Source organism: Ischnura elegans, chromosome 2 (genome assembly GCF_921293095.1).
Source record: "Ischnura elegans chromosome 2, ioIscEleg1.1, whole genome shotgun sequence".
Lineage (NCBI taxonomy): Eukaryota > Metazoa > Arthropoda > Insecta > Odonata > Coenagrionidae > Ischnura > Ischnura elegans.
In genome coordinates this window covers 142,376,001-142,403,442 of record NC_060247.1, presented here as the reverse complement: position 1 = coordinate 142,403,442, position 27,442 = coordinate 142,376,001, and the positions used below count along the sequence as shown (strand labels likewise).

Here is a 27,442-nt window from a genome sequence, read left to right as displayed (position 1 = left end):
CCGCATGGTGGAGGTGGAGGGGGTCAGCAGAATGACAGACAACAAGCGTGGCTGAGAGCGTGCACTTAGAGGCTCAGCAGCTGAACTGCACACCATCCTCCGATCACTCAAAAGGCCCTCCATGCATTTTGCACACTCTGATCGGCCATTACACTCCACCCATTTCCACTCACTTCTTTCTCTTTCGCTCAACGTTTTTAACAGAGAATGGTTTACGTCAACCCATCCCAGTTTTCCATCCTGCATAATGTGCTGAGGTGCTAGATAAGGCGAGTGGTAGCAAATGAATGATACAAAATGAATTATGCATTCACTTCAATGAGATTTTTCACTATTTCATAGGTGACTCATTCAATTTGATAAAAACATGACATTTTTTCTATGTTCTTCATTAAAATAACTTCCACTTTCAATTCATCTTAAGAGAAAATAATATAATGTACTATCCAGATATAAACATTATTCAATAGCCAAATATTTTCACCGCAATTTTGGTCCAATTTTTTACAAAGTTAAGTGGAGTTAGCTGGTCAAGTTTCCAAGTTTGCACAGTTTTTTGCAATATCCCTGCTCTGCCCACCTAGGCTGCGATGCTTTCACATGTTAGCTTGGTTCAACAGAAAGACCAATTTATGGTAGTTGAAATGATTGAATCCATGTCCATGCATCAAACATTCATATGTCTCTCTTAGATAAACCTATCTTCTTTTTTTCTCATGCATGTACGCATATCTTAGGCCCACATTTCGTCCTCTGAACACTTTGATCAAATAATCTACGTAAAAATGAATGTTAAGAGAGACAAGTTCACACGAACCATTTTAAAACGTACAGAAACACAGTACAAAGGTAATAATACTACCACATTATACCCATCAAGTGAAATAAATAATGAAACTGGCTAAAGTATAATAAGTACAATATAGTGGTATGCATCACCTTGTTTCTGCGGATAGATATTAATATTAATATTTTTCATGTTTGGCACTTGGTACGCTTTTTAGAAACCACTATCGTCATAGGTGGATCCAGGGGGGGGGGGGGGGGGCACGGGGGAACGTGCCCCCCCCAGACCCTTAAAAATATGCTAGATTTTTCATACGGTCCCATTATCATTTTGTTCGTTTTGTATAACGAGGTATGCTTGTGCCCCTCCCAGAAAGAAATCCTGGATCCGCCCCTGACTATCATTTACATACAACAACGGAAAACATATTTTCATGCAACAATTTGCCACATAATAAACTTAACTACGAAAGGAAAAAGTGAATGACGAACCTTGATGATGCAATGTAAGTTCTCACGTCAATGATCATATTTGCCCCGTACTTATCACTATCTGGTACATACAGCTTTTGAAGTAATTTAAAGACAGCATGAGTCTACTTTTGGCTCGAAATGAGAGTATTTGTAGTGATAATTAATGTACCGACACGACCTGGCGGACAACACCGATTGTTTATTTTCCTTGAGCCGTTGCCCTAACGATATGCCTGAAAATTATTGGACGTCTTTTCTTGGTTTCATAGTTAGGTCTCATTACGCAACCAGAGTGGAAAACTGGCGCTGTGCCATCATATACATCATTTCTGATAACTTGACGACTGAATTACCCCCCTCCACTTACGTAGGGTCGACTGAGAAACGCAGTTAGGGGCCTCTTGTTATGTAGGGATGGATATGTAAGGTCAACAAAGAATACATACAGGCCTTATTCTCAGATTCTTATAGCAAAGAATCCAACACACACAGATGAGAGTGAATCAAGGAATTTTATGGGTTCAAGGAGTGCGTTGGTCCAACATGAGCACTGAAATCAACTCACCTGAGCATTGGAACTGCTGGAGATTTGACTATTGGTGGAGGATTCAAATGCATTTGGCACATCGGATGACGGCACTCCATGGGATGCGCCCGGAGTGGGGATGTAAAACACAGACTTCCTGCTCTCCTGCTGTGCACCTGCGAGTGGTGACGGACTTTGGTTGACTTTAGAAGGGAAGGAGAATTTGCCATCCTTGAGGCAATCCACCTCTTGAAAGAGAGAAAAGAGTTTCGGAGACTTGGGTGACGCTTGCTTCTTCATTTCCTTGAAAGGCAAACTCTTTGCCGCCAGTGGCACTTCTCTTCCGCTCAGTTGGCTCATAGCTGCACACATTTCTCCACTTGATATGATAGCACTTGGACATTTGGTTATCACACTTGAACCAGTCGAAGATGCAAGCTTATCCCGACACTTGTACAGATAACCAAGCAGTTTCTTCAGGGATTCAAACTCATAGTTATCAAAAAAAACTCTCATTAGATCAGTTTGAATGTTCAGCAAACACTCTAGTTTCCTTAGCTTAGACAATTTTTCTCTGTTTTCCTTCACTAATGCCTAAAAAAAAGAACAGCACGCATACTAGAGAAAAATACCAATTCATTCACTCACTCATTTTATCAAAAATTTACTTTTGTCAACAAAAATATGAAACAGAGTGGGCAACCACAAGGCAATTAAGCTCCAAAAAGAGCTTACATGATTTTTTACAAGGATTTGACCAATACTTTACCACTAATTGCACATTCCAACACACATTTATTAAAAAATCAAATTGAATACATAATTAATGAATGATTTCTTGATTTACAACTGAACTTAATGTTTACAATTTTCAGTATACCCAGAACAACTACTCCTAAGATGAAACAACAAGTCATCTACTACAGGTTCTCCACTAGAAACGCTCACATTTTCATTACCACAGAGATGAAAGGGCACAAACAAGTATTTTCAGAGAGCATAGGGACAATACTCAAACATGCAGTGACGTTACATCATTTTTGAGCAATTGTGAGACCAGCATTTGCCTAAAACATTCGGAATGGACAGGTAGGTGCCGGAGTGGGTAGAGGCTGACTCCAATCACACACATAATGACCAGAGATGTGATCCAAAATGAAAAAACACGTTAAAGGACAAAATTTCAATAGTTTCGGACGGCTGTCACTTTAAGGCACGTAACTGAATTGGCACTACACCGAAAGGGCACAAAATGGGATGCCACGAAGCCACCTCAAATCCAAAATGGTACTTTAAGGAAATACTGCGGATCTGAAAAGGTACGCTAGTTTTGTACCATAAAGAGAAATTTAGTTTCGGATATTTTGGCACACGGAGGTCAACAGGGGGGTAAAAAGGATTCGCATTCGCGGGTGGCAATAAACATGTGAGGAAACTAAAACAGTCAAATTTGTTGGTAACGAAAGAGCAAAATATTTTCACTAAAAGGCAGGGGGGGGCTGGGGGAGGAAGAGCACCTATCTATACAGATTCTAGGGAAGAGAAGGAAAGGTCATCGGCCACTCATACGAGGGTGCAAGCTGGGGAATTCTGTGAGGGAGAAAAAGGGGGGAAAGCATCAGCTTTCGGAACTCTATCATAGAGGGACTACAAGCCGCGGTTGTCCACTCTGTAAGAAAGAGTGAAGGGGTTTTTTTAGAAGGTTTGGGCATCGTGTGAAGGGATAGTCAGGACAGGGGAAATGGAAATTTCAACATCCTGAAGTGTGGGCTAAGAGATAATGTGAGGCAGGCAAGAGGAAGGGGATAATGAGAGGGGAAAACCCTTTAAGGGTTTAAGGAGAGAGGAGAAGCGAAAAGGAAGGAGTGAAGAAGGTGGGAGGGGGTTGGGGTTTCCAGCGCGAGAGGTGAGGGGATAGGGATAGGAGAAGGCACAAAATAAACCAAGTACGCGAATAGATATGGGACAATTTTATGGAAAGGAAGGGCCTGGGGAATGATGGAACCATGATATTACAGTGTCCAGATGTCATCAGGAGCGCTCATAGAAAAATTAGCATGAAAACCTGGTAAATTAACAGCAAAAATTACTGTTGGGTTGGATGGATTTTATCTGCGTAAAATTACAAGGTAGCCATTTCCTTTTCCTTTTTTTTATTTTATTGAAATCGTTTAACACAGCATTAGACACCTATGGATAAAAATAGCATGTATATATTGTTAAATAAGATCAAATAATAATATTAATCTTTATTATACAGCAGACTTCCGATTATCCGGATGCGGTTTATCTGTGTTGCGGTTTATCCATGCACGAGTTTTACACTACTTTTGATGTTTTCCGCAATCTTAATAAAAAAAATTAATTGGACGCAAAAGCACCACAATATTTGCATTTTTATGCAAGGCTACACCAGGCTACTTGCTATTTCCATGAGAATCCTCTTCGCAAAAGGGAATAATTGTAATTACTTTTTGACAAGGAACGTTTTAAGTTTACTTGGACGTCTGCTCTAGCATGCAGACGACGATCAGCGGTAGGAAAAAACTCTTGATTAATTTTAGAAGCTTCTACAATAGTTAACCAATGGCAAATTAAGGAAAATGTTGTCTATATCTATAATTCTATATTTCATATCACAAATACCCAATTATTACCGTGGCCTTGCATTCAGTTGAATACGGCCCAAAGAACCGGAGATTTCGTTGCACTTGGATTTATTTATGCCATGACTAGTCAAGGCCACACTGGAGAGAAAGTGAACATTAGAAGTGAAGGGGGTAGGGGAAGTAGAGAAAGCATGAGTCATAGCCAGGCACTCTCCTATGTAGAAAAATTGCCAAAAGTCCTGGTTTCGCATAACTGCTGCTTTGGGGGGATGGGGTGATTGCGCGCCCATTGCCTTCACGGAAGCTCCTGGTTCATGTTATCTAAACATCACGGTGTGCGATCGCGTTCAGTGATTGTGGAACCACGGCTCGTATCAATTGCATAGAGGGCAACTTGTGCAAGACGCGACTACGCAGCGTACTGCCAGGCAGTGTAGTTTCCAACATGGTGCAGCGTTTTGAAACATTCCTGCAAACCAATTTTCTGAATCTGTGACCTTGCCGATACGGGTGTGCAGTTTTCGGAAACCTCGTATTACGTGGGACAGAAGGAATAAGAGTACAACCATGTTTTTGCTGTTAAAGAGATTGGGGTCGGTAAAAGATAACTGTGAATGATTCTGGAAAGCAACCGAATAACAGTCAATATGTATAAATTTAAATGTTTAATTTATATTACTTTTGAAAACTACACAAAGTTAAAGTGAAGTTTGGATTATTTGTGTTTATTCCGATTATTTGTACCACCTCTTCCCATTACAAGCCCTGATAATCGGGAGTACGCTGTAATAATATTTTCAAAACAAATTAAAATTTGGGATAATTTGTTAACCCTTTCACACCATGGAAAGAAATTCTTCCTCATTACGAGTCCCTTCAAAATTAATTGCACTCCCTTGCACGAAGCTCTCTCGTGCTGGAGGGAAGCAGAGGTTCTATTTCATATTGGCTGACTGGAACTGAACTGAACTCCGCTGATGTTAATGCTAGAACTTCGATTGAAATTTACATGCGATAAGCGAAAAATGAAGAATTCATTTCTAACTTTAGATATACTATAAGATAAGCTACAAATATTTTTTGGTAAAAACACTGCAAATAGCATTGGATGACCATGCAGAGGGGATAGAAAAGAGGAAGGGCCTGGGCACGAGGGACTTCTACGTAGTTGGGTCTATTGCGTCCGCAGCGGTCACTTTCCTATACCACTTCTATTTTTATAGAGGAAATACATAGTGCTATTTATCTACCCAATTAAAAGGGAATTTTGTGTACTTTTTGGAAGATTAAAAATAATGTGATGATGGATGTAAAAGAGAAGAATTGTTAAAATCATGGGCGTACCCAGCGAGGAGTGGGGGTGCAGCAGCCCCCGCTAGAAGCAAAAATCGCAAGTCTTTAAGCAAAATCAGTACTGAATTGAAATGAAAGCATTAAACAAATTTTCTTCAAACCCACAAAAAAGATATGTATTAGTATAAGATATGTAACAAAAATAAAACTATTTTTTTAATAATCTCCTAAACTAATGTCACCACTTGGTTTGCCCCCCCCCCCCATACCATGGCTTGCCCCCTCCCCCTAGTTATGATCCTGGGTAAGCCCTTGGTTAAAATATTAACAGAGAGGAGTCGAGACACAGGGTGAAGTTGGCACCAACAGCATTTGTATTTGCAAACCACCTGGAAGGAAATAAACAAGGCATTGAAAGAAAATTTTAAGTCTATGGCTTACCTTGATGTCTTTGTTTAGCTTCTTCACATAAGAAACATCCGCAATTTCCTTCAACTTGGAATGTATATACCTGGTAGTTGGACAATCATATGCTGCAGAGGGTAATAATCCAAAAAGACTCCTGTTTATTCCATGGACTTCTTCAATAGCATTCCAGAGGGGGCAAATTTCACATGTATACACTGATGCAATGGGTGACATTTTCAAGTACCAAGGAAAAGGTGGATTCGTCACAACAACAGTTACAGCATTGAAACGTGTGAGTGGCTTCTCCTCAGGCACTTTTGATGCAAATCCCACACCTCCAGTTCCACTGACGTCGAGCTCATCATACTGGGCGTACTTACAATTGTATTTAAAAGATGAAAATCGAAACTTTTGAACTTTGTGCTCCTGAAGATGGTACAATGTTGGCCCCTGAGCATGAAGAACCTGCTCGTTCTCATCAAACGTCGGATACATCTTGATTATTTCAATATCTGAGTCAAGTACTAAGGAAAATTTCTGGCTTGAAATATTATCACACTAGATAACCATTGTCATGAGTAAAACCTCAAGCAAGGGTGACAACAGTGTGAAACTACATACCAATGAGTGGTGATGCCTCAGTGCAAGTATCTACCCCCGAAGCATCAGCCAAGTCAATGCTTCAATGGTGTTTACTGAATGATTAGCAATTTTACAATGAAAGAACTGCTGACAGTGGAACTTTGATCCATCATTTTTTGAAGGGATGGACCAAAAAGACAAAGACAGATGGATGAATTCAGAAAAATGATTAACGAGGGAATGAATGACTAGTTAGTTTGCCTATGTAGCAGCAAACACAGGATTTTGGTGAGGATATGTGATATTATTTAAAGGATTCATACAGGAATTTCACTATTATCAGGAATATTTGAATTTTATGTAAATACTTTGGGCATATTTTTGATTCAAGTAATATCTCATTTAAATACCATGTGGGAAAACTACCTAATAATGTTTCTATCCCAACTTGGAATTTACACTGCTACAATTAATTTCTGTCTGACGTAAAAATTCCTATCCGTCGAATGCCATTTCAAGCACATATACTTACGAGAGCAATGTGCATATTATTCCCAAAACAATTTGAATTTGAATAAAAATGTATTGTTTTATGTACCTCGTTCACTGAACTAATTAATAAAATTTTCAGTTTTCAAAGATTTAAATTATGTTTCGATTAAGCTGCGAGATCTTAAACATCCTATGCGTTTTTTTTACACAATTACATGATGTATTTTAGTGATTTGGGGTTGAAAATTTCATAACCAATTGGATATTTTCAATACGATCACCCATTTCGTCTACTTGAAAATTCATCACTCCACCCATTTCTCTGACTTTGTTCTATTGTTACCAAATCATTTCAGTCAGTACCACTGTCAGTTGATCTCTAAATATGAGTCACTGGGCATTAGGGGTGTGGCATTAAGATGGCTGAAATCTTATCTTGAAAATCGAAGCCAAAGGGTTGTTTATCATCATGAAGGGAATCTCTGTCTCTCTGCCCCTCTGGAGTTAAACAGAGGAGTTCCACAGGGATCAGTGCTTGGCCCTATATTGTTTTTAATTTTTATTAATGAGCTACCTGGGCAGCTGCAGTACAGTGTCACACATAAAAGTGTTATGTATGCAGACGATGTAAGTGTTCTGACTTCAAGTAAACATTTAAGTGATTTGGTTGTGTCTAGTGAACTACTGCTGAAAAGTATGACTTCATGGTGTTATGATAATAATTTGGTTTTAAACATTGATAAAACCCAAGCTATGGTTTTCTCTACTGTTCATAGCACTACTGATATTGACTCTACTTTGACAATTAGTAATCAGGTAAATACTGTTAATTCTTGTAAGTTCTTAGGACTTCATGTCAATTATAACCTGAAATGGAATGTCCATGTCACACTCATGATAAAAAAGCTAAATTCTGTGTTCTACCTGCTATCAATTTTAAGACATTCTGTAAGCCAAAAGATTTTGATAACCTTATACCATGGATTATTTTATTCAAGAATTTCGTATGGTATTGTGTTGTGGGGACAGCCTACTCACCTTCACAGTGTACTGAAAATACAAAAAAAGATGGTGAGAGTGATGTGTTGTAAAAGTTACTATGCCCATTGCCGTCCTCTATTTAAAAGTTTAAAATTATTATCCGCCCCTTGTGTTTATATTTATCATTGTGTATTACTCGTGAAACAAAATAGTTGCAGATTTGAATTGAATAGTAAAATACACATGTATGGCACAAGGCAATGTAACAACCTACATGTTAAGCCAAATAATTTGTCTATGGCATCCAATGGTCCAAGGTCTATGTTTGTGAAATTATACAATAACCTACCAGAACACATTAAAAAAGAAATGAGGATATCTGTTTTTAAAAAAATGGTCCATGAATATTTGGTTGATAAATGTTTTTATAGCGTTAAAGAATACTTGGTGCCAAATTTGTAACACATACTTTCTTTTTGTAATTCATGTAAGATTTCTTGCATATTGACTAATCCTATGCACATACCAGTAGCCACTGTGTAATGTGTCCCTTGGATGAATAAATCTTATCTTATCTTATCTTTCATACATGTACTCACGTGCTATTGTTTCAAACGTCAATATGTAAATATTCAAATGACTTTACCTTAGTAATTGTGCTTTGTGTGACATGATTTGAAGCAATCAAAGCATAAGCCCACTGCACATTTATCAGACTAGTACACGATGCCTCTTCAATTCCCATACTTGGCACAAACTGCACACCTCCTTTGGGGCTTTGATTTCTTCCCAGGCACAGGAATTCTCCTTAGGAAATGTATTTCTGTGAGTCTTGGTACTAAATTGTTTAAGGAGTGAGGGTCATGCCCAAACAGACTGTACGGAGTTGGATATTTCAAAAATATTACCTTGACCAGCTGTATGCAAAATGATAAGAGGGTCAATTTTTTATACGTGTTTTCCCTGTGAACAATACATGAATTTAGGACTGCAGCATTCAATAGTCTCCCAAATAACTTCATACACTACTTTTTTTTGGCACAATGCACATCTTTGCCTCTATCAATTTCATTAGGGTCAACTACAACATATATGCTTCAAAATGAAGCAAAAATAGCCACAAATAACTTCTCTTTATCAGTCAATATACTGAAATGTGCAACTGATAACAATTACTTATACTGAATACATACAAATACATTTCACCATTACAATCGAGAGGATAGCCCATTAACTTCTACCAATAACGATATAATCACTCAAATGCAATCAAGACCACCCTATCATTACCATAAGGATACATTGAGATGATTGGTGAGAGCATTCTTCTCCTTGCTGCCCTTTGATCACAACAGCTTCCGGAAACTGATTTTTGATCCTGAGGCAAAATCTCCGGTAGTCTTCAAAGTAATTCCCTCGGAACACAAAAGTCTAAAAAAGAGAAGACAACACGCATGTGCATTATTTTTCCTAAAGATTTAATGGAATGGAATTAAGAGAGACATCTCAAGTAGCTTGGAACCAAGTTCGTGAGTGAAGCCATGAGTGGGGATAAGAACTAAATGTGAGCAAAGCACATTTCTTGCGTAGGATGTCCAACCAACCTCATGGACATACATACTGTGGTGTGAATACAAGTGGCAGAGCTTTGATGAAGCGAGGATTTGAGTGATGTGTGAGGGTTTTCCGATGACAAAGTGAAAGAGATGAGCTACTTGGCACTCATTATGCCACTTGTTGAATGTGTATGCAGAGAGCATACGGTATGCAGCACAGAAATACTTAATCTGTGAACTTAAAAAAATACAGAGGAAAGCAGCAAGTTTCCTCAAAAACTGCGATGAGAACACAGAGAAGCAGAGAGGTTGTGGTTGGTGTCAAGGAGTGGTGGTGTGTCCAGAATCATCCATGGGTAACTGATCACTGCTCAGAGGGAGGAATATCGCTAAGGAGAGAGAGGTGAGTCCATTATGGCTGGGTGCACGAGTGTCGGTGGGAAGGAAGTGGGCTTGAAGCAAGTGATTGAGGACGTGCATGAGAAACTGAATGCATTAACATGCAAAAAACCAATCCCTACGTCCACAATTAGGAGAGCTAAGTCCTGCTCAAAACGAGACCCTGAGTGTACATATCAACTCCAGAAATTTCGTGTTATTGGCGTTCATAGACGTATTTAGCAGGGCCCCCTCTGCTAATGCATTTACTTTCTTTGAACACCAAGAAGGGGTAGGATCAATAGTGGATGGAGGGAATAATAGAAATTACAAGTCGTAAAACTATGCATTACTGGGAATGTGGCGGAATTTGCCTGATTGAAGCGTGAGTGCCGCAAGGCAATCAAATATCTTACACATCGAAACAAGCTAATAAAAAGTGCTAATCAAGAGGCATAGAAAAAAGCAAGATGCACATTTCTACCGAGAGATGATGTCAAAGATAAAGCGTAAACCAGGAGAAGATATAGAAGAATTTGCAGATAGGATAAGGAGTGCCAATGGTCATACCTTTGATGAAAATGGGCCCTACGAACCTCTAAAGGCCACAGTGTACAAGGCCGACCAAAGAGTGTTGGATGCAATCTTGAACGGCCTCACAGGAGAGGCAGAACATCGCTGCTGATATGAAGCACCATGGACTCTAGACAAAGTGGTGCACGTGGCTGTCCACACGAAAGCCATGGAGGCAAAGGTGACGTCACCAGCGTCCCCACCAGAGTTTTTCAAGCACTGGCATTGAGAAAATGCTTCAATTGCAGCCAGGTAGGACACATCGTGCGGGACTGTTCGAGGCCTCAAAGGAAACAGTGTTTCAAGCGTGGCCATGAAGGCCATTTTGCACGCGAGTATAGCCGAAGGCAAACATAAGAGAACAATTTTTAAAATGATACTGGCGCTGCCGTGGATGCCGGGTGCCTATGAATGTCACCATCCTAAGAACCATGTGTGATGCGGCAGGGGAAGATTAGAAAATCGAGAGAATGATGCGAGGCCAAAAGTGTCGCCTTTTAATCGACACTGGTGCCCAAGTGTCATTATTAGCAAGAAGCATCAGTGGATGTGATGGACTCACTCGGTCCCAATAGAGGCTGAAAGGAATTACAGGGATACCCATATGGACACATGGACAAAAGTGGTCTCACTACAGATAAATAACTACAAGTACCCATTGTCAGTACTCGTGGAGGAAGTGCTCCAAGGGGAGGATGGCATCATTGAGTTAGATTTTACAAGTAAATAACCCTTGACATAGGGAATCGTGCACTGCATGCGATGGGACGGGAGATCCGATTACTGGCGGATAGAAATGTAGGGAGCAAGGAAGATGCTAGAGCAGATGGTGTTGTCTGCACCGAAACATCGCCCGAAGCAGTCTCCACTGCTGGGCTATCAGCACACCAACAGGGGCGATTCAAGCGTGCCCACTCAACCCAAAAGTGAACCCACCTCCAATATTCAATACAGTAGGTAATCAAATAATAGTACATATACAGTTGATATTGCACTTCAGTAATAACAAATTGGCAGGAAAAATTGTTTAAATTCCAAAATTTCATCCTACTTCTGCAATGCCCGCTCCATACATCCACCCAACTCCCTATCATTGTAATTAGCCAGCGAGATGAGTTCAAGGTATAGTGTAATGTTTAACACCTGAGATGTCACGGTTTCCACTGCAACGTCTGTGCCTAGCTAATCAGCTGACAGAAAATTTTCAGTTCAGGGGTACTTCCGCGATTTACAGAGCTCACACGAAAACAGGTTTTGCTGATCAGCTAGGCACAGACGTTGCGGTGGAAACCATGACATCTTATGTCTCCCAATTGCCAGTCAAGTGTGCTATAGCCAGTTACACCACCAAGCCAAAGTATGTCTTTTGGCAAGATGTATTTGAACAGACACAAGGTTAATTTCCATAAAGATTTAATGATACTTCACACTCATTCTGAGATTAACAAAAATTTTCACCATTCAAAATTTTGCCTTCATTCAGGTAGTTTCCTCTAGCTTATCGCACACGCATGGGTCACACTATCCGACAACATTAACTTACAACACTTTGTAAGATAAAAAAAAGTAAATAAAATAAGACTCTTGTCAGTTCAAAAAGAAAATGCTGCTGCTGGCACCACATACTCGGGAGAGGAAGAGAGCCCTCCCTACTGCCACATGGCGGAGTACGAAGAAAAGAGACTCACGGCCTGAAAAAGAACCCTAGACTGATGAATCGGGAGACACAGTGGAGAGGCCCTACTGAGTCGGTGGCTAAAGTGCACGAGACTGCTCGTATGCGCACCTCGCATGTTTCAGGAGAGATCCCGAGAGGGGAGGAGAGGTGGGAGAGGAGGGGAGGGGTGAGGGGAGTTTAATGCCAAAACCTGTTTTCGTGTGCACTCTGTAAATCGCGGAACTACCATAGATCTGAAAATTTTCCGTTAGCTGATCGGCTAGGCACAGATGTCGCGGTGGAAACCGTGACAGGCTATAGAAATACCTCAACCAAGGTGTCCAATAAACGATTTTCTAGTTTGCCTAGAAACACAAGAAGGAGAAACCTGTGGCTCAGAGCCATTTGCAGAAATTCTGAAGATATTTCAAAGAAAACAGTGGTATTCATCTGGAAAGATTGTATCAATGCAAGGATTAAAATTAGAGATGGGTCGCTTCTGGTTCTCGCTATTGCCGGTTCTTGGGCTGTGGAACCGGTATCAAGTACCAATCGCATAAAGTTGGTACTTTGGAATCGGCTCGGAACAGTGGCGATGATCTGAATTTGGTGCCCAAAGCTGAAATGGTCTGCAACTATTGAAGGCCAAAAAGTGAAAAAAAAAGATTAAAAAGACGCATATACATATTACTTTCTGATTGCATGGCTTCTGCATTTTTGTCTTTTAGAGAGTAGCTCGCTAACACGAGCATTTAAGGGTTCGTCAGTTTGTCGCTCTCGCAAACATTGTAGCATTTTGAAGCTGCAGCCGCTTAAATCACTTTCAAATGAGCTGACTTTTGTATGCCACCGTCCACGGCAAGGCACCATTCTTTCAATTTACCATCACTCTCTATGGATATCTTCAAACGAGCCAAATTGTACCGTTGACGGCACCGCACCCATTTGGCCCGGCGATGTGCCATCTATTGCGTGAAATACAGACAATGTTACATTGAGTCCTCTTTCAGATGAAACGCTTTTTCATCGGCAGCCGTTCAAATGCAATTCAGGTGGCTTTCAGACGAAAGAACTCACTGCAACGCCGTGTGCCATGCCGTGAACAGTGACCAACGGAAAATCGTTTCGTCTGAAAGTGATCTTAAGATTGAATCATGTACATATACAGTAATTCTTTGACATACGAGCAATATGTGTTCTGAGAGCTTGTTCATAAGTTGATAAACCTGTGCAAGGGATCAAAAAGTGTCATTATCGTGCAGGATGCAACACTGCATTACACTTTTTTTGTTAACTCACGGCTGCCCAGTTTATCCATGGTGTCATTGGTGGTTGAGCTGTTTATTGTTGAGGATATAAGAACTGTGACAGTGAAGCATCAGAATAAGTTGTCAATCAAAGTAACAATTTAAGCTACATCGCAGAATAAAGAATAAGTTTTGAACTGACTCACAAGTTACAACAAATAAACCGATGACGTCGTCAGAAGTGGAGGGAGTTTCACTATTGATCCTGATGCTGTGCAGTGCGTAAACTGTGCTCCAAGCATATTCTGCGCAGCCCTTCAAAATCAACATCGACCTCTACTGTTTTCAGTGAATGCCCATTCAGTACTGCAGGCAATATTTCTACCAAAAAAGTATGGATTGGACCAGGTAGGGTAAATACGTTGAATTTTTCAAATCAAAATATGAAGAAAGAACCTGTGGCTGCTTGATGTAATGTGACATATTGGTCGATCATGCATTCTTTAACAAGGTGTGTTCAAAAGGTTTTTGCTTAGCAAATAAAATTATAGAGAGGATCTCAAGTTTATATTTTACAGAGCTTTCCTGCTAATTTATATCTTTAGTAAAATTATTTTCATTCACTTTTTGCAGTTGTTCATTTAAATTTGCCATTAATTCAAATAGTAAGAGTTCATCCTTGAAACCAAGAACCGATGGGGGGGAGGGGGGAAAGGAGGGGGGAAAGTGGGGGGGGGGGGGGGTACCGGACCGGTACTGAGAACCGAAAAAATTTTAAAAGAGATTCATCATTAATTAAAATATGTATATGCAAATTATGTGATAAGCCGCCCAACCAGGGGTATGTTGTTAAAAATACTACAGATTTGCTTGATGTAGTCAAAATGACTTAAAAGTGCACCAACTTGGGCATTAAAAATTTAATGCCCAAGTTGGTGCCGAAATTAGTGGATATCTCTGAGCCGGAAAGTTCAGTCTTGAGGAAAAGCCTTAAAATTTTCTTGCACGATATTTGTTTGCAAATTGATGTATAATTTTTGAAAGGGTAATTAACGTGGCACTCATTTCCATTGCTGAGTAACACACATTTCTGAAACGTATTAACCTAAACAAGCGAATCAAATTCACTATCATGACCATTCCCATGCAAGAGAATTTGAGTTGTAAGTTGTAATGTGGTAAAGTGCGTTTAGCACATGAAAGTCCGAGATCCAAGAGCAAGGTATTTGTTATTGTTTATGACGAGCTGTATTTATTTTTTTTGTTAAGTTTTTCCTAAATGCCTGTCTATGCTATTTTTTTAATAAGTATTTATTTAGTACACTGAGAAACTATGATTAATGTTTATTTTTTTATTTTAATTAGCATTTGGATTTATATGATTGGGGGGAATTCGGGCCACGATTCTTCCTCCGTCCGGTTACCCTGCCAGAGAAGTCTGGCCACTTTGAGCCTCCCATGACTCCACCTGCCAGCAAGTAAATCGGCTGGGCCCGTCGAAAGAAAGATGGCACGTCGGAAGTGGGCCATCGAGAATAGCAGACGACAGAACAAGCACAAAGTTGTGGTTGGTGCATGCACAAAGGGGACGAAGATGACAACTGCGACCATGGCAGGTCCCGCGGTGTTCATCTGCCTCTCTTGGATGTCCGACTTAAGCAGGGATGGTTCTCCCTTGTAGCTGTCAAGTGTGGGGTCAAGGCACCATTGGGAAAGTGATCAGGTGACCACCACAAGTACCTACTCATCTCTCAATTTTGTACTCCACATGCAAAGGTATGTGGCTTGATGTGCAATTATATATGTAGTGTGCTTATTGGCTCGGGGAGGTTGCTTTTCATGTGTGTCTTGATATATGTATATACAGTCGGATCCGGATTTAAGGTCTTCGCATTTAACGTTTTTCCGCAATTAGCGTTTATTTTTTTGGGTCCCGATTCATTCCCTATTAGGACAATGTAAAAATTATCCGTATTTAGTGTTTCCGCATTTTGCGTTTTTCCACATTTATGGTCGTAAAAATTTGTCCCGCTCAAGATTTTTTTGCCCGATTTAACGTTTTTTCATGACGGTTCATCCAAATCTTCGAATTTATGCTCATCAACAAGAACAGTCTCATGAAAGTTTACCAAGAGTCGATAGAATCTACCGGGGAACGCTTCTTCAACTGCTTTCTTCCGCGAGCGCAGCGCTGCGACCTTCAACTCACAAGTTGGTTGATTTGTCTTCTCGTAACGTTTCGCTCCCCTTCTGATCCAAACACCAGGCACTTTTTGTATCAGATCCGATCTAATGGAGCAAAGTCATCCCTTAATAACCTCGAACTACCTTATCCTTCACTTCTTGAACTTGACTTCGATGATACGTGACGACTGATGACACGAGTTATCCTCCGAGGGCCGCTACAATAATGGTTTTCTCGCTATGTTTTCAATGGATGGCTTATGCCCCTTTCAACTCTACTCCCTACGGGCAGTCGATTATTAGCCCAATATTTTTTCAGTCTGTTATTTTCTCTGTTCAAAAGAGGAGGCCCAATATCAATTGCGCAGTTCACTAGAAGATTCTTTCTATAATCCATTCCAAGGTCAGTTTCCACGGAGGAACAGCGAAAGAACAGAGGAAGTGTTTCCCCTGTCATGACCGTGAGTGAGAGCATTCTTTCCCTACGGAACAACATTATTTTACATCGTAATTTAGATATCCCGGAGCCTATTTATCGACATGCGGCTGATTAATATCGCTGTCGATTCAAAAATATTTATCTGGTGCTAATTAATGTCAAAAGAGAATGACAATCGGAGTTTTGACGAACTATCACGGTCCATGACTCTAAATAAATCGCTCATGCTGGAAAAAAATCACCGCATACTCACGGTAGAATAGATGAGCGCGGAAAAATACGAAAATCCGGCAGGTATCCCTAGGTGGTTGACTTCGACATCATAATCCTGACAAAATTGCCAAACTCCAGAGGCACTGACAATTTTTCGGATGAAATCCAGTTCTGTTGAAGATTAAACCTTTTCACTTAACAGAGTTTAGCTAATCGTTATTCAAGGTCCAACCAAATTTTATTAAAAGCTGCCGAGAAACAAGGCGAGTCGGAGTCAAGGTGATCAGCGCGCCACGTAAGCAACTCTCCCGGCTCCATTCGACCTTAAGGCCGTGGATATATGACAACGAATCTGGCGTTATCATCGAGTTGAATCACCATCGACTTGTATGCATACTAAAATAAGATTCTACTTTTTTGGATGACCTCGAAATCCAAAATGTGCGCATAGGAGGCTTTTTTAAAGGCTCATAAATCCCTTGTTTCGCCGAGGCAACAGAAAACGTTAAGTTGGCAAAATTCCAGAAAACCTCCCTTTCATTACATATTCGGTAGTTGAGAATTCGGGATTAGCGATCTTCTGCTGTCCCTTTATTTCACTCATTCCTCATAATTTTTCGAGTACCTTTTCTTATTATATTAGAAATGCTATAGTCACCAACATGTCACTTTTACAGAAAAAATTCTAAATTTCATCGAGACCACTGAAATATGCATAAAAATGGAATCACAAATGTCCATAATAATAATCTGTGTGGGAATGCTTTTAAGTTGATGTATATTAGAATTTTCTTAAAATATTTCATTAAAACAATTGTCATCCTCTCATTACTTATTTTTACTACCCATTTTTTTAGCTGAATCCTGAAAAGTATTATCCAAACTTCATACGGCAGAGAACATTTAATTAAAGAATTTTTTGCTGCATTCAGCACCTTTTAGTTACTTAAAATAATATTTTTTATTCATAAAAAGCCATTCCAATCATTACAGACCCTAAAACCTGAAAAAAATGGCAGGTCCACATTTAGTGTTTTTCCGCATTTAGTGTTTTAAATTTTGTCCCCCCTGAAAAACCTTAAATCAGGATTCTACTGTATATATTTTTTTTTTCAGAATTTCAATGATGGTTAGGGAAAAACATTTATCGAAAGAACTATTGTGTGAGGCAGTGTGAATGGGGATGGGTTCATGAAAGGGGGGAGTTTTGCAAGAGTGCCTGTGGTTATTGATTCGGATGGATATGGGTGTGGTGCATTCTCCTATGTAGTATGAGGGGCAAAAATTACAAAGCAGCTTGTAGACAACGTTGTCTACAAGCTGCTTTGTAATTTTTGCATCTCTCCCGGTCCCCACACATTGTTTATCGCATGATTCCATCTTTAATCAATGTTTCTAAGTTTCAATCATTGCCTCCCTGTTACCCACTGACTCGCCCCTCAATCTCCACACCCTCGAATTGGCATGCATCTGGCATTTGCAAGCCAACAAGCACCCGGGTTTGAATGTATCTTGTTGAGTTAGCCCCGCCCCAATACACCCCTCCCCTCTTCCCCCCACCTTTTCCCTTTTTCCAACACACTCCTTCCCCACTCATTCTCTCCTTGGCTGATGAAGTAGCTACAACTACGAAAGTCTTCCAGTTATATTTTTCGTGTGAGTGTTTCCTTTTTTTGTGTCTATGTATGGAACAGAAAAAGGACGAGGACTAGAAATATATATATATATATATATATATATATACAATCATAATAACATATAATAGAAGTTGAAACAAAGAGACAGAAACATTTATGCAAGACGATGACACACTGCGGCGTGGAGATGGAATGAAGGCCGAAAACACATGGAAAAAAGTTCACCTGAACCGGGAATCGAACCACGGACCTTCTGCTTTCCGGGCAGATGCTCAGACCACCGAGCTATCCAGGCTAATCTAATCTCCAGTGTTTTCGGCGGGGGTTTATACAACCAAATCCCCCTAGGTCTTGCCCCATGAGTTGGCCAAGAGATGGCTCTGGGCAGAGGTCCCTTTGAGTCTTTGAGTCTTTTACCTAACTCCGATATATATATATATATATATATATATAAATAATTTAAGTTAATGTCAGTACACACAGAGACACAAAAAAGAAACACTCACATTGGATAAATAAACTTGAAGCTATCGAAGCCCTTCCGGCTTCTTCGTCAGCTGAAGAATGAATGGTGAGGAAAGGAGAGGGTTGGAAAAAGGAAAAAGAGGGGTAAGGGGAGAGGTGTATGGGGAGGGGGGAGTTAGGTATAGGGGTTAGGATGCAACGTTCAAACCCGGGAAACTATTGGCTTGAAAGTGCCAAATGCACGCCAATTCGAGGGTGTGGAGGTTGAGGGCGGAGTCGGTGGGAGGGAGGGAGGCAATAATGGATACTTTGTAGCATTGATTGAAAATGGAATCATGTGAAAGACAATGTGTGGGAACTGGTAGAGAGGAGTGGGGGGAAGATGGACAACAGGAGGCGCGATGATTGTTAATTCTGAGATTGAGAGGGGTAGTGCATAGGCCTATATAAAAAGCGGGGCAGAAGTTGCATTGAAGGAGGTATATGATGTTGGTGGAGGTACAGGTGGTGGAAGGAGATATCGGGAGGAATTTTAGTTTGGAGAGGAAAGAGGCTGGGGGTGGAGAGAGAATTTTACAGGTTTTACATCTAGGACGGTTGCACGGTGAGGGTGGGGTAGTGGGGGCTGAATTCAATTTTTGAAGGGGGCGGGTGGCTTTGAAGATGGTGCTGAGGTTAGGTGGTCTCTTATACGTGATCCGTGGAAGAGAGGGGAAAATTTGTGAGGTGGATTTGTGGTTGGAGAGAATGGGGTACAAGTCCTTCAGGATGTCCTGTAAGGCATGAGCACCGGGGAAGTAAGTGGTGAGAAGAGATGGAGAGCAATTCTTTTCCGCACGGGGTTTATCGGACCTGTAGGGTTTTTTTCTAATTTTGTTGATTAACAGTTTATCGGGATACCCGCGGCGTAGAAGAGAAGTGTGTAGATTGGAAAGGAACTTCTCGAGGTCTTCGGGGTTGTTGCAGATTTTGTGACCACGGACGGAGAGAGAAAAAGGGATTGAACGTTTGGTATGTGGTGGGTGGCAACTGTCATAGTGGAGGTATTGCTGTCTGTTGGTGGCTTTGATGTGGACAGATGTCTTGAATTTGTTATTTTCGGAAAGAAGAATGTCCACATCTAGGAAAGTGATGTTAGTGTTAGAGATGGAAGAAGTGAAAGAAACTGAGGCGGAAGAGTTAAGCGAAGAGACAAAGGTGTTAAGGGAATTGATGTCATGCGGCCAGAGAATAAATATGTCGTCAATGTATCTGAGCCAAAGGAGGGGTTTTAGAGGGTAATTTGATAGGAAATCAAATCCTATCAAATTACCCTCTAAAACCCCTCCTTTGGCTCAGATACATTGACGACATATTTATTCTCTGGCCGCATGACATCAATTCCCTTAACACCTTTGTCTCTTCGCTTAACTCTTCCGCCTCAGTTTCTTTCACTTCTTCCATCTCTAACACTAACATCACTTTCCTAGATGTGGACATTCTTCTTTCCGAAAATAACAAATTCAAGACATCTGTCCACATCAAAGCCACCAACAGACAGCAATACCTCCACTATGACAGTTGCCACCCACCACATACCAAACGTTCAATCCCTTTTTCTCTCTCCGTCCGTGGTCACAAAATCTGCAACAACCCCGAAGACCTCGAGAAGTTCCTTTCCAATCTACACACTTCTCTTCTACGCCGCGGGTATCCCGATAAACTGTTAATCAACAAAATTAGAAAAAAACCCTACAGGTCCGATAAACCCCGTGCGGAAAAGAATTGCTCTCCATCTCTTCTCACCACTTACTTCCCCGGTGCTCATGCCTTACAGGACATCCTGAAGGACTTGTACCCCATTCTCTCCAACCACAAATCCACCTCACAAATTTTCCCCTCTCTTCCACGGATCACGTATAAGAGACCACCTAACCTCAGCACCATCTTCAAAGCCACCCGCCCCCTTCAAAAATTGAATTCAGCCCCCACTACCCCACCCTCACCGTGCAACCGTCCTAGATGTAAAACCTGTAAAATTCTCTCTCCACCCCCAGCCTCTTTCCTCTCCAAACTAAAATTCCTCCCGATATCTCCTTCCACCACCTGTACCTCCACCAACATCATATACCTCCTTCAATGCAACTTCTGCCCCGCTTTTTATATAGGCCTATGCACTACCCCTCTCAATCTCAGAATTAACAATCATCGCGCCTCCTGTTGTCCATCTTCCCCCCACTCCTCTCTACCAGTTCCCACACATTGTCTTTCACATGATTCCATTTTCAATCAATGCTACAAAGTATCCATTATTGCCTCCCTCCCTCCCACCGACTCCGCCCTCAACCTCCACACCCTCGAATTGGCGTGCATTTGGCACTTTCAAGCCAATAGTTTCCCGGGTTTGAACGTTGCATCCTAACCCCTATACCTAACTCCCCCCTCCCCATACACCTCTCCCCTTACCCCTCTTTTTCCTTTTTCCAACCCTCTCCTTTCCTCACCATTCATTCTTCAGCTGACGAAGAAGCCGGAAGGGCTTCGATAGCTTCAAGTTTATTTATCCAATGTGAGTGTTTCTTTTTTGTGTCTCTGTGTGTACTGACATTAACTTAAATTATTTATATTACGTGCCACGTGCATTTCGGATTTTCCAATACATTGTATATATATATATATATATATATAAATAAATGCCATGATAGGCCACAAAAACACAGACACAAATAAAAGAGGACTCACACGTTAGTTTCTTTCAAATTTTCGACCTCTTAGGGTCTTCGTCGGGAGGGAGGCAAGAAGAGACTGAGGACGAGGACAGAGGATGCCTAAAGGCTGAGGAGATTAGGATAAGATAGGGGGGACTAAACCACTCTCAAGGTTCACCACCCGTACTAGCTCTTTACCTATCCCTTGCCAACGACCCCGGTGCAAAACGTGTGCTATCCTCATTACCCAGCCACTTCCTAACAAATTTCTCACTTTTCCGCTTCCTTCCACTCCATCCCCCACCTGTACAACCAGTAACGTAATTTATATCCTTTTATGTAATTCCTGCCCCGCCTTCTACATTGGTTTAACCACCACCTCACTCAACCTACGGATTAACAACCATCGAGCTTCTTGCAAATCCACTTCCCAATCTGCTTCGCTTCCTGTCCCTACCCACGCCTTTTCCCATAATTTAGAATTTGATGACTGCTTTCACATAGGAATACTTGCCTCTCTCCCACCGCCTCACCGCTAGAATTAAAAACGCTTGAATTGTCTTCCATTTGGCTACACCAAGCATTCAACCTGCCTGGCCTTAACAGGGCCCACTGATCTCCATAGCCTTCTCCTATCCCCCATTCCCCATCCTCTCCCTTCCCCTATCTTATCCTAATCTCCTCAGCCTTTAGGCATCCTCTGTCCTCGTCCTCAGTCTCTTCTTGCCTCCCTCCCGACGAAGACCCTAAGAGGTCGAAAATTTGAAAGAAACTAACGTGTGAGTCCTCTTTTATTTGTGTCTGTGTTTTTGTGGCCTATCATGGCATTTATTTATATTCATATCACCTGTGGTGTCTTTCATAAGTAACATATATATATATATATATATATTTTTTTTTTTCTGTTTTTTCAATCAATTATTTTGTATGGAGTTTACTTAATCATTGTTTCGAGCGAGTTGTCAAGATTGTGTTGGATGGGTGGGTGTGTCATATCACCCACAGTTAATACTCAGTGTAATCAGTCAACCTACTGTAAGGCAGTTAGTTCTTTAATTTTGTGCTTGCCAATTTACTGTATAAGCGCGTGTAAGAGGCGCACGTTTTTTCCCAGAAAATGCAGCGGAAAATGGGGGTGCACCTCTTTCACAAACTTCTTATCTTCCCCCCCCTCCCCTTCACCGGTCGCAAGTCCAAGGGGAACTGAGTGGCCTTTGTTTTCAGCGTGAGTCAGTCATCTGAAACCCTAGGTCAAAAACAAGCGGCAGGCAGGGGAGTTTCTCCCTTAGTGACGTATTTTTAAAATGCTCCTGATTGCTTTTCTTGTAAGCATCTCGCCGTCACATCAGTACCCCAGAGGTGAACATGGAGAAGTTCGCGCGGGGTTTTTGCTCCGGAGGGCGCGCTAAATTTACTGCCACGAGTGGGCATCCCGCGACATTTATACTACATATAGTAATCGCTTATCAAACGTAGAGAAACGCGTAGTTTTGAAGGACACGCCTGGTTAATGGTCAACATCTGTCTTGCCGAGCAATTTCCATTACGCTGAGGACCTGATTTTAAAAAAATCATCTTCAGACGCTAATATGAGGATTTTTGCAACTGAAAATTATATTGGTGTCAAAACCTGCGGTTTAAAAAATTCGAACGAGTGTGTTCATTGTTGGACTAAATTGTGGATGGAAGAAATCAGAAATACTTATAAGTGAAGAGCGCGGAAGGAGAGGTCCAGGGGAAGGAGCGCGATCCCTCCGTCTTCGAAGCAAGCAACGAAATACGGAGGGGAAGGAGTGCACTCCCTCCCCTCCGTATTTCACGCTACGAGGCTATGAGCGAAGGAGCACGGGAAGAACACGTCCGATCTTGCATGTGACGTCGTTGCCTTTAAAGCAAAGGGGCGAAGGCGCAGCAATGTGATTTACGCAGTTTGCGTTGCCTGAAGTTTCCAGTCCGTCTTGTCTTGTTTGAATGGGCTTATGCTACGCTTGTTTCTTCCGAAATTTTGCTGTTTGGACTATATTGAATATTAGTAGCCTTTACACCTTTGTGTCAATCAATTAGAGCTCAAAAAACTTATATGCTGTCAGATATACATCGCGTTAGGTCTAATTCTTTTTAGAACCTCGTGCTTGTCATACAACTACTGAAAGATATCGAGATATCTTCGAGCTCAGAAGGTGACTCACCTAGCATTTGACCTCCTGAAACTCGGAGAATTGAACCTGGTAGACCGAAAAAGGTCAGTTGGTGAAATGGGGTAGGGATGAAACATGGTACCATTGTTCCCTTTAACTTGATATTTTCCTGTGCGGCCTCGGAAAGGGAAAAAAAAACGGCTGAGGCATTGGCTGATGGAGGGCCGAGTGCGGTTCCGTTAATTCTACAACGGGGTTATTATCCTACGGGGCTGAGATTGCCCCGATTGTTGTCCAATCTCTTGGAAAGGTTCATGCTGTGAGCCTGTCATGCTTTGCCTTAAAATTTTCCACGGCTGCAATTCTATTGCAATACTTCTGCGAGGGCTTTTAAATAAAAGTGTTCGTGAGTAGGACTAGCACCGTGGAGCAACGGGGTATTCGAAGAGAGGATCGGTACTTTCTACTCCCTCTTATGCCACTATTACCGCCGCAGTTCTCAAAAATTCGAAAGGAAATTTCGATAACTGTCGAAATTCCAGGCATACGTCTGCAAACACCGAACGATAGGATAAAAAATGCCACAAATTTTTTATCTTTATAGCTCCGATGCTCAAAATAGGGGTGCGCCTCTTACACACGCTTATACGGTACTTGAATTATTCTAGGGAGAATGATTCCCAGGCTATTTATGTTTTAACTATGTCAATCTACTTCAATTGTGGGTGAGGGAAAGGAACCTCGATTGATGCATGCATCAGGTGCTATTGTGTATTGTCAAACTTTTCTCGATGTTTATGCAAAATTGGGCATTCGTTTAAATAAATACGGCAACTGAACTAGAGTGGGGATCCTGTTTTTGTCTATAGACCCAAATCACCTATCTCGAATCCTGGCATTCGTCACCACTGCAGTTGTCTGGGTGGATTAAGGTCGGAGGCGGCCATAATCCTAATTTCAGGTGGTCTCTTAGACCTTGTGCTCGAGTTTATTAGATTTAGCAGCTAAGGCATCACAAAGTCTTTTGAAAACCTATGGAAGCTGTGATGAAACGCATAAAGAAGACTTGATACTGCCTAGAACTGCGTTGAGCTCCTTTGTTCCTAAGGCAGGGGCTTGTGATCCAGTTGAAATTGAAACTTAGACGATGCATTGAAAGACATGTTGTACATAATTTTTGAGGCCAACACCACCTATTTTCACCAGTTAATCTTTACTTTGAGTACTTTCTGAAGAGCCCTCAAATATTATCAACAAGTGGGTAAAGTTAAAAGTGTTTTGACTCAAACATAAATTTACATGAAAATGGAATAAATGGAGTGGTACAAGGTTAGAAAATGCAGCGAAGCATGGAACAATGAGAAAGAAAGTTTAGGCATTCATGCACAATTAAACCAATCTTCATCCTCCGACATACCGAGTTGCTTTTGCATTGCGCTTTTCCGCTGACTTATAGCAATAATTTGTCATAACAAATTCCATGAGGGTCGTGTCATCAATTTCAGTTATAAGCGGCAACGCTATCATGCATTTTTCTGATTACTGAAATACACGAGGTAAAATGTTTTTATTTCATCTTCCCGATGTCGCATTTTTAATACCCCAAGTAATAATCGTGGCACAAAGGCAATTTGAAAACTTACCCAAGAATAATAGCACCATCAAAACAATGTTTACAGCATGTGTTCAGTGTATTTCCAGACTCCATTTCTATGGCAGTTTAGGCACAGATGACGTCACACCTGGCTGCCACAGAGCAAGTCAATTTTTTAATTTCTTTTTATGATGAATGGAGAAACTTTAGGTATTTTTGTGAGCTAATATATCTGCCTTACTTGTTTAAACTTAATACCAAAATCAATTTGAATGAAAGCAACTTCATTCGCCGGCTGACTAAAAATGATAGAGATTGTTAGCATCATTTGACAGAGAAACATGGTGTAGAATTTCCGTCCAGTTTTTAAAGTTATAGTTTGCTTTTTGAAATTGCATAAAATTAAAATCAAGACACCAACATGTAACAAAAAGAGAACAAAACCATTTCAGCCTACCTTATTCCGATAAAATGAAAGAAATTCTGACCCAGAAAAGGACACATAAAAGTACTCTATTTCTGGCAAAGTTTCAGTCCTTATTTTTTCATAAAAGTTTGATTTTTTTCTCAGAATATCAGCCAATTTTGAGTAATTATACACTCTTTTCTCATAAACTTCTATAAGGTCCTGACAAAAGTTCACAGCACAAAGCCACATCTGAAAAGATAAAGAGCATAAATTATGATACAGAAAATTATTTGACAGTACCATACAACTCACACAGAGATCACCCAAAGTAAGTTTACAACATTTCTTTAATTAAAAAGTTCAAGTACTTTCACATCTATTGCAAAAAATTGTACATCCTTTTCCAAAAGATCACCAATACAGATGTAGCACCTGCAGTACCTGTAGATGTAGCACTGATTCCCGTGCAACTGTGGGGTGGGTACTTTAAAAAATGACACAATGCTATACAACACCATCCATTTTATAACAGTAAACAATATAATTCCCCATCCAGACCTAACCTTGAAAACTTACTTTATGGACTCAGGACTGAATTTACAAAAATAATAAAGTCCTCACAAAAAGAAACTTATTATGAGTAATCCCTTCAAAAATCCATAGCAACAAATTGTCCAAAAACTCTAAAAAGAAAATAATCATTTGCCTTGATCTGGATTCGGACCGAGATCTCCAATCTCTGGTCGAGTGCTATAGCCAGTTAACCCATTAGAGCATAAAGTTATTTTTGTCAAATATTTATTTAAAAAGTTATTATTCTGGATATTAAAGTTCATTTTAACTAATTTATGCAATTTTTAAATTTGTATAATCAATAGTTTAAATAATACAGCACAGGGGGCAGTAGTGGTGTGGGTTGCTCTAGTGCATTCCTATGGAAGTTTTGCTCAAATTATTCAATAAATGAGTACGATAATCATGACAGCGATTTGATGTTAAAAGACGATACATAAAGAGCATATAATCTGGGAACATTATATATTTTGACACTTTTACATGACATTCGTAGAAAAATTTTGGATGAAAGCCAATGTTGCATTTATTACAAAAGGATTTTGCTCTCCCTTTACAGTCTACTCTTCGTCTTTAGGTAACAATAAATTGTGGCCATAGGTTTAGGCGATCAAATCTAACAGAATTAATGGGAACATGAGTTTGATTACCTAGGACAGATGATTTTCAAACATTTTTAGCATAATCAAGGCAAGTGACCTTCAATAGTTCAAAATAGACTATTTTCCTGTTCAGTCATTTTTCGATAAAGAGGCCACGCATTTAGTACAGTAGCATCGAAAAAATTGGCAAACTTTAGCCACCACCATTTATTCTATCTTATTCTGGACCTGTATGAAGCAATAAGCTGGTCCATTTGATCAACTCCACCCATCCCTACGCTAGGAGATGAGAAAACTGTTGGCTGAGCTTCAGAAATCTTGCTTTTCTTCTCTCTTGACCATCTTTTTGTAGCAACGACGGAAAATTTTTCATAGTTTGTTGCAATAGTGACGACACAATAATCTTTTCACCTGACAAGTAGAGCATTATCATATCTTTTAAAGCAATAGGTACTTCTTTCTTCATCAGTAACTTTATCTTGAGAGGACAATTTTTTACTCTATTCCCATGTTTATTGTACCACTTGTGCAGATATTTATAGAAACAAGGTGCCCAATGAGTTTCACCGAAGTGAATTAATAATAAAAAATACTCCTATCCAATATCTTTTGGTACATTATCAGTATTTAAAAGGGGTAAAACAACATCTCCCATTAGACCAAATTGTCGAGGTTTGTGGGCATCTTTACCAGAGTACACTTGAAATGTTAGCACTGGTACATAAGGCCCAATATTTAAAGCCAAATGAATTGGCTTTCCCTAATACATTGTTTCGCAGAATGCTTCCGATAATAGGGTATCATGCTCTCAACAATCAATCAATTTTCTTCCTGGCCACCAAAAAATTGGCAGGTAGTTTCAAACATTGACAAAAACAGTCTGATTTTGAACAGACGGTTCACTTCCTTCACTTTTTGAGATGTCATTCAACAGTAAAT

The 27,442-nt window shown here is 40.5% G+C and overlaps 1 protein-coding gene across 2 annotated transcripts in view; it reads right to left on the bottom strand.

The window, feature by feature from the left end:
- LOC124154728 (dedicator of cytokinesis protein 2-like) overlaps window positions 1–27,442 on the bottom strand; it is a 156,316-nt gene that overhangs the window by 1,591 nt on the left and 127,283 nt on the right. For both annotated transcript variants that reach the window (XM_046528622.1, XM_046528624.1), the window contains exons 25-28: window positions 25,377–25,577; window positions 9,453–9,582; window positions 6,130–6,608; window positions 1,826–2,380 (exon numbers count right to left, since the gene is read on the bottom strand). In XM_046528622.1, the coding sequence (XP_046384578.1) occupies window positions 1,826–2,380; window positions 6,130–6,608; window positions 9,453–9,582; window positions 25,377–25,577 (1,365 nt within the window). The remainder of the gene's footprint in view (window positions 1–1,825; window positions 2,381–6,129; window positions 6,609–9,452; window positions 9,583–25,376; window positions 25,578–27,442) is intronic.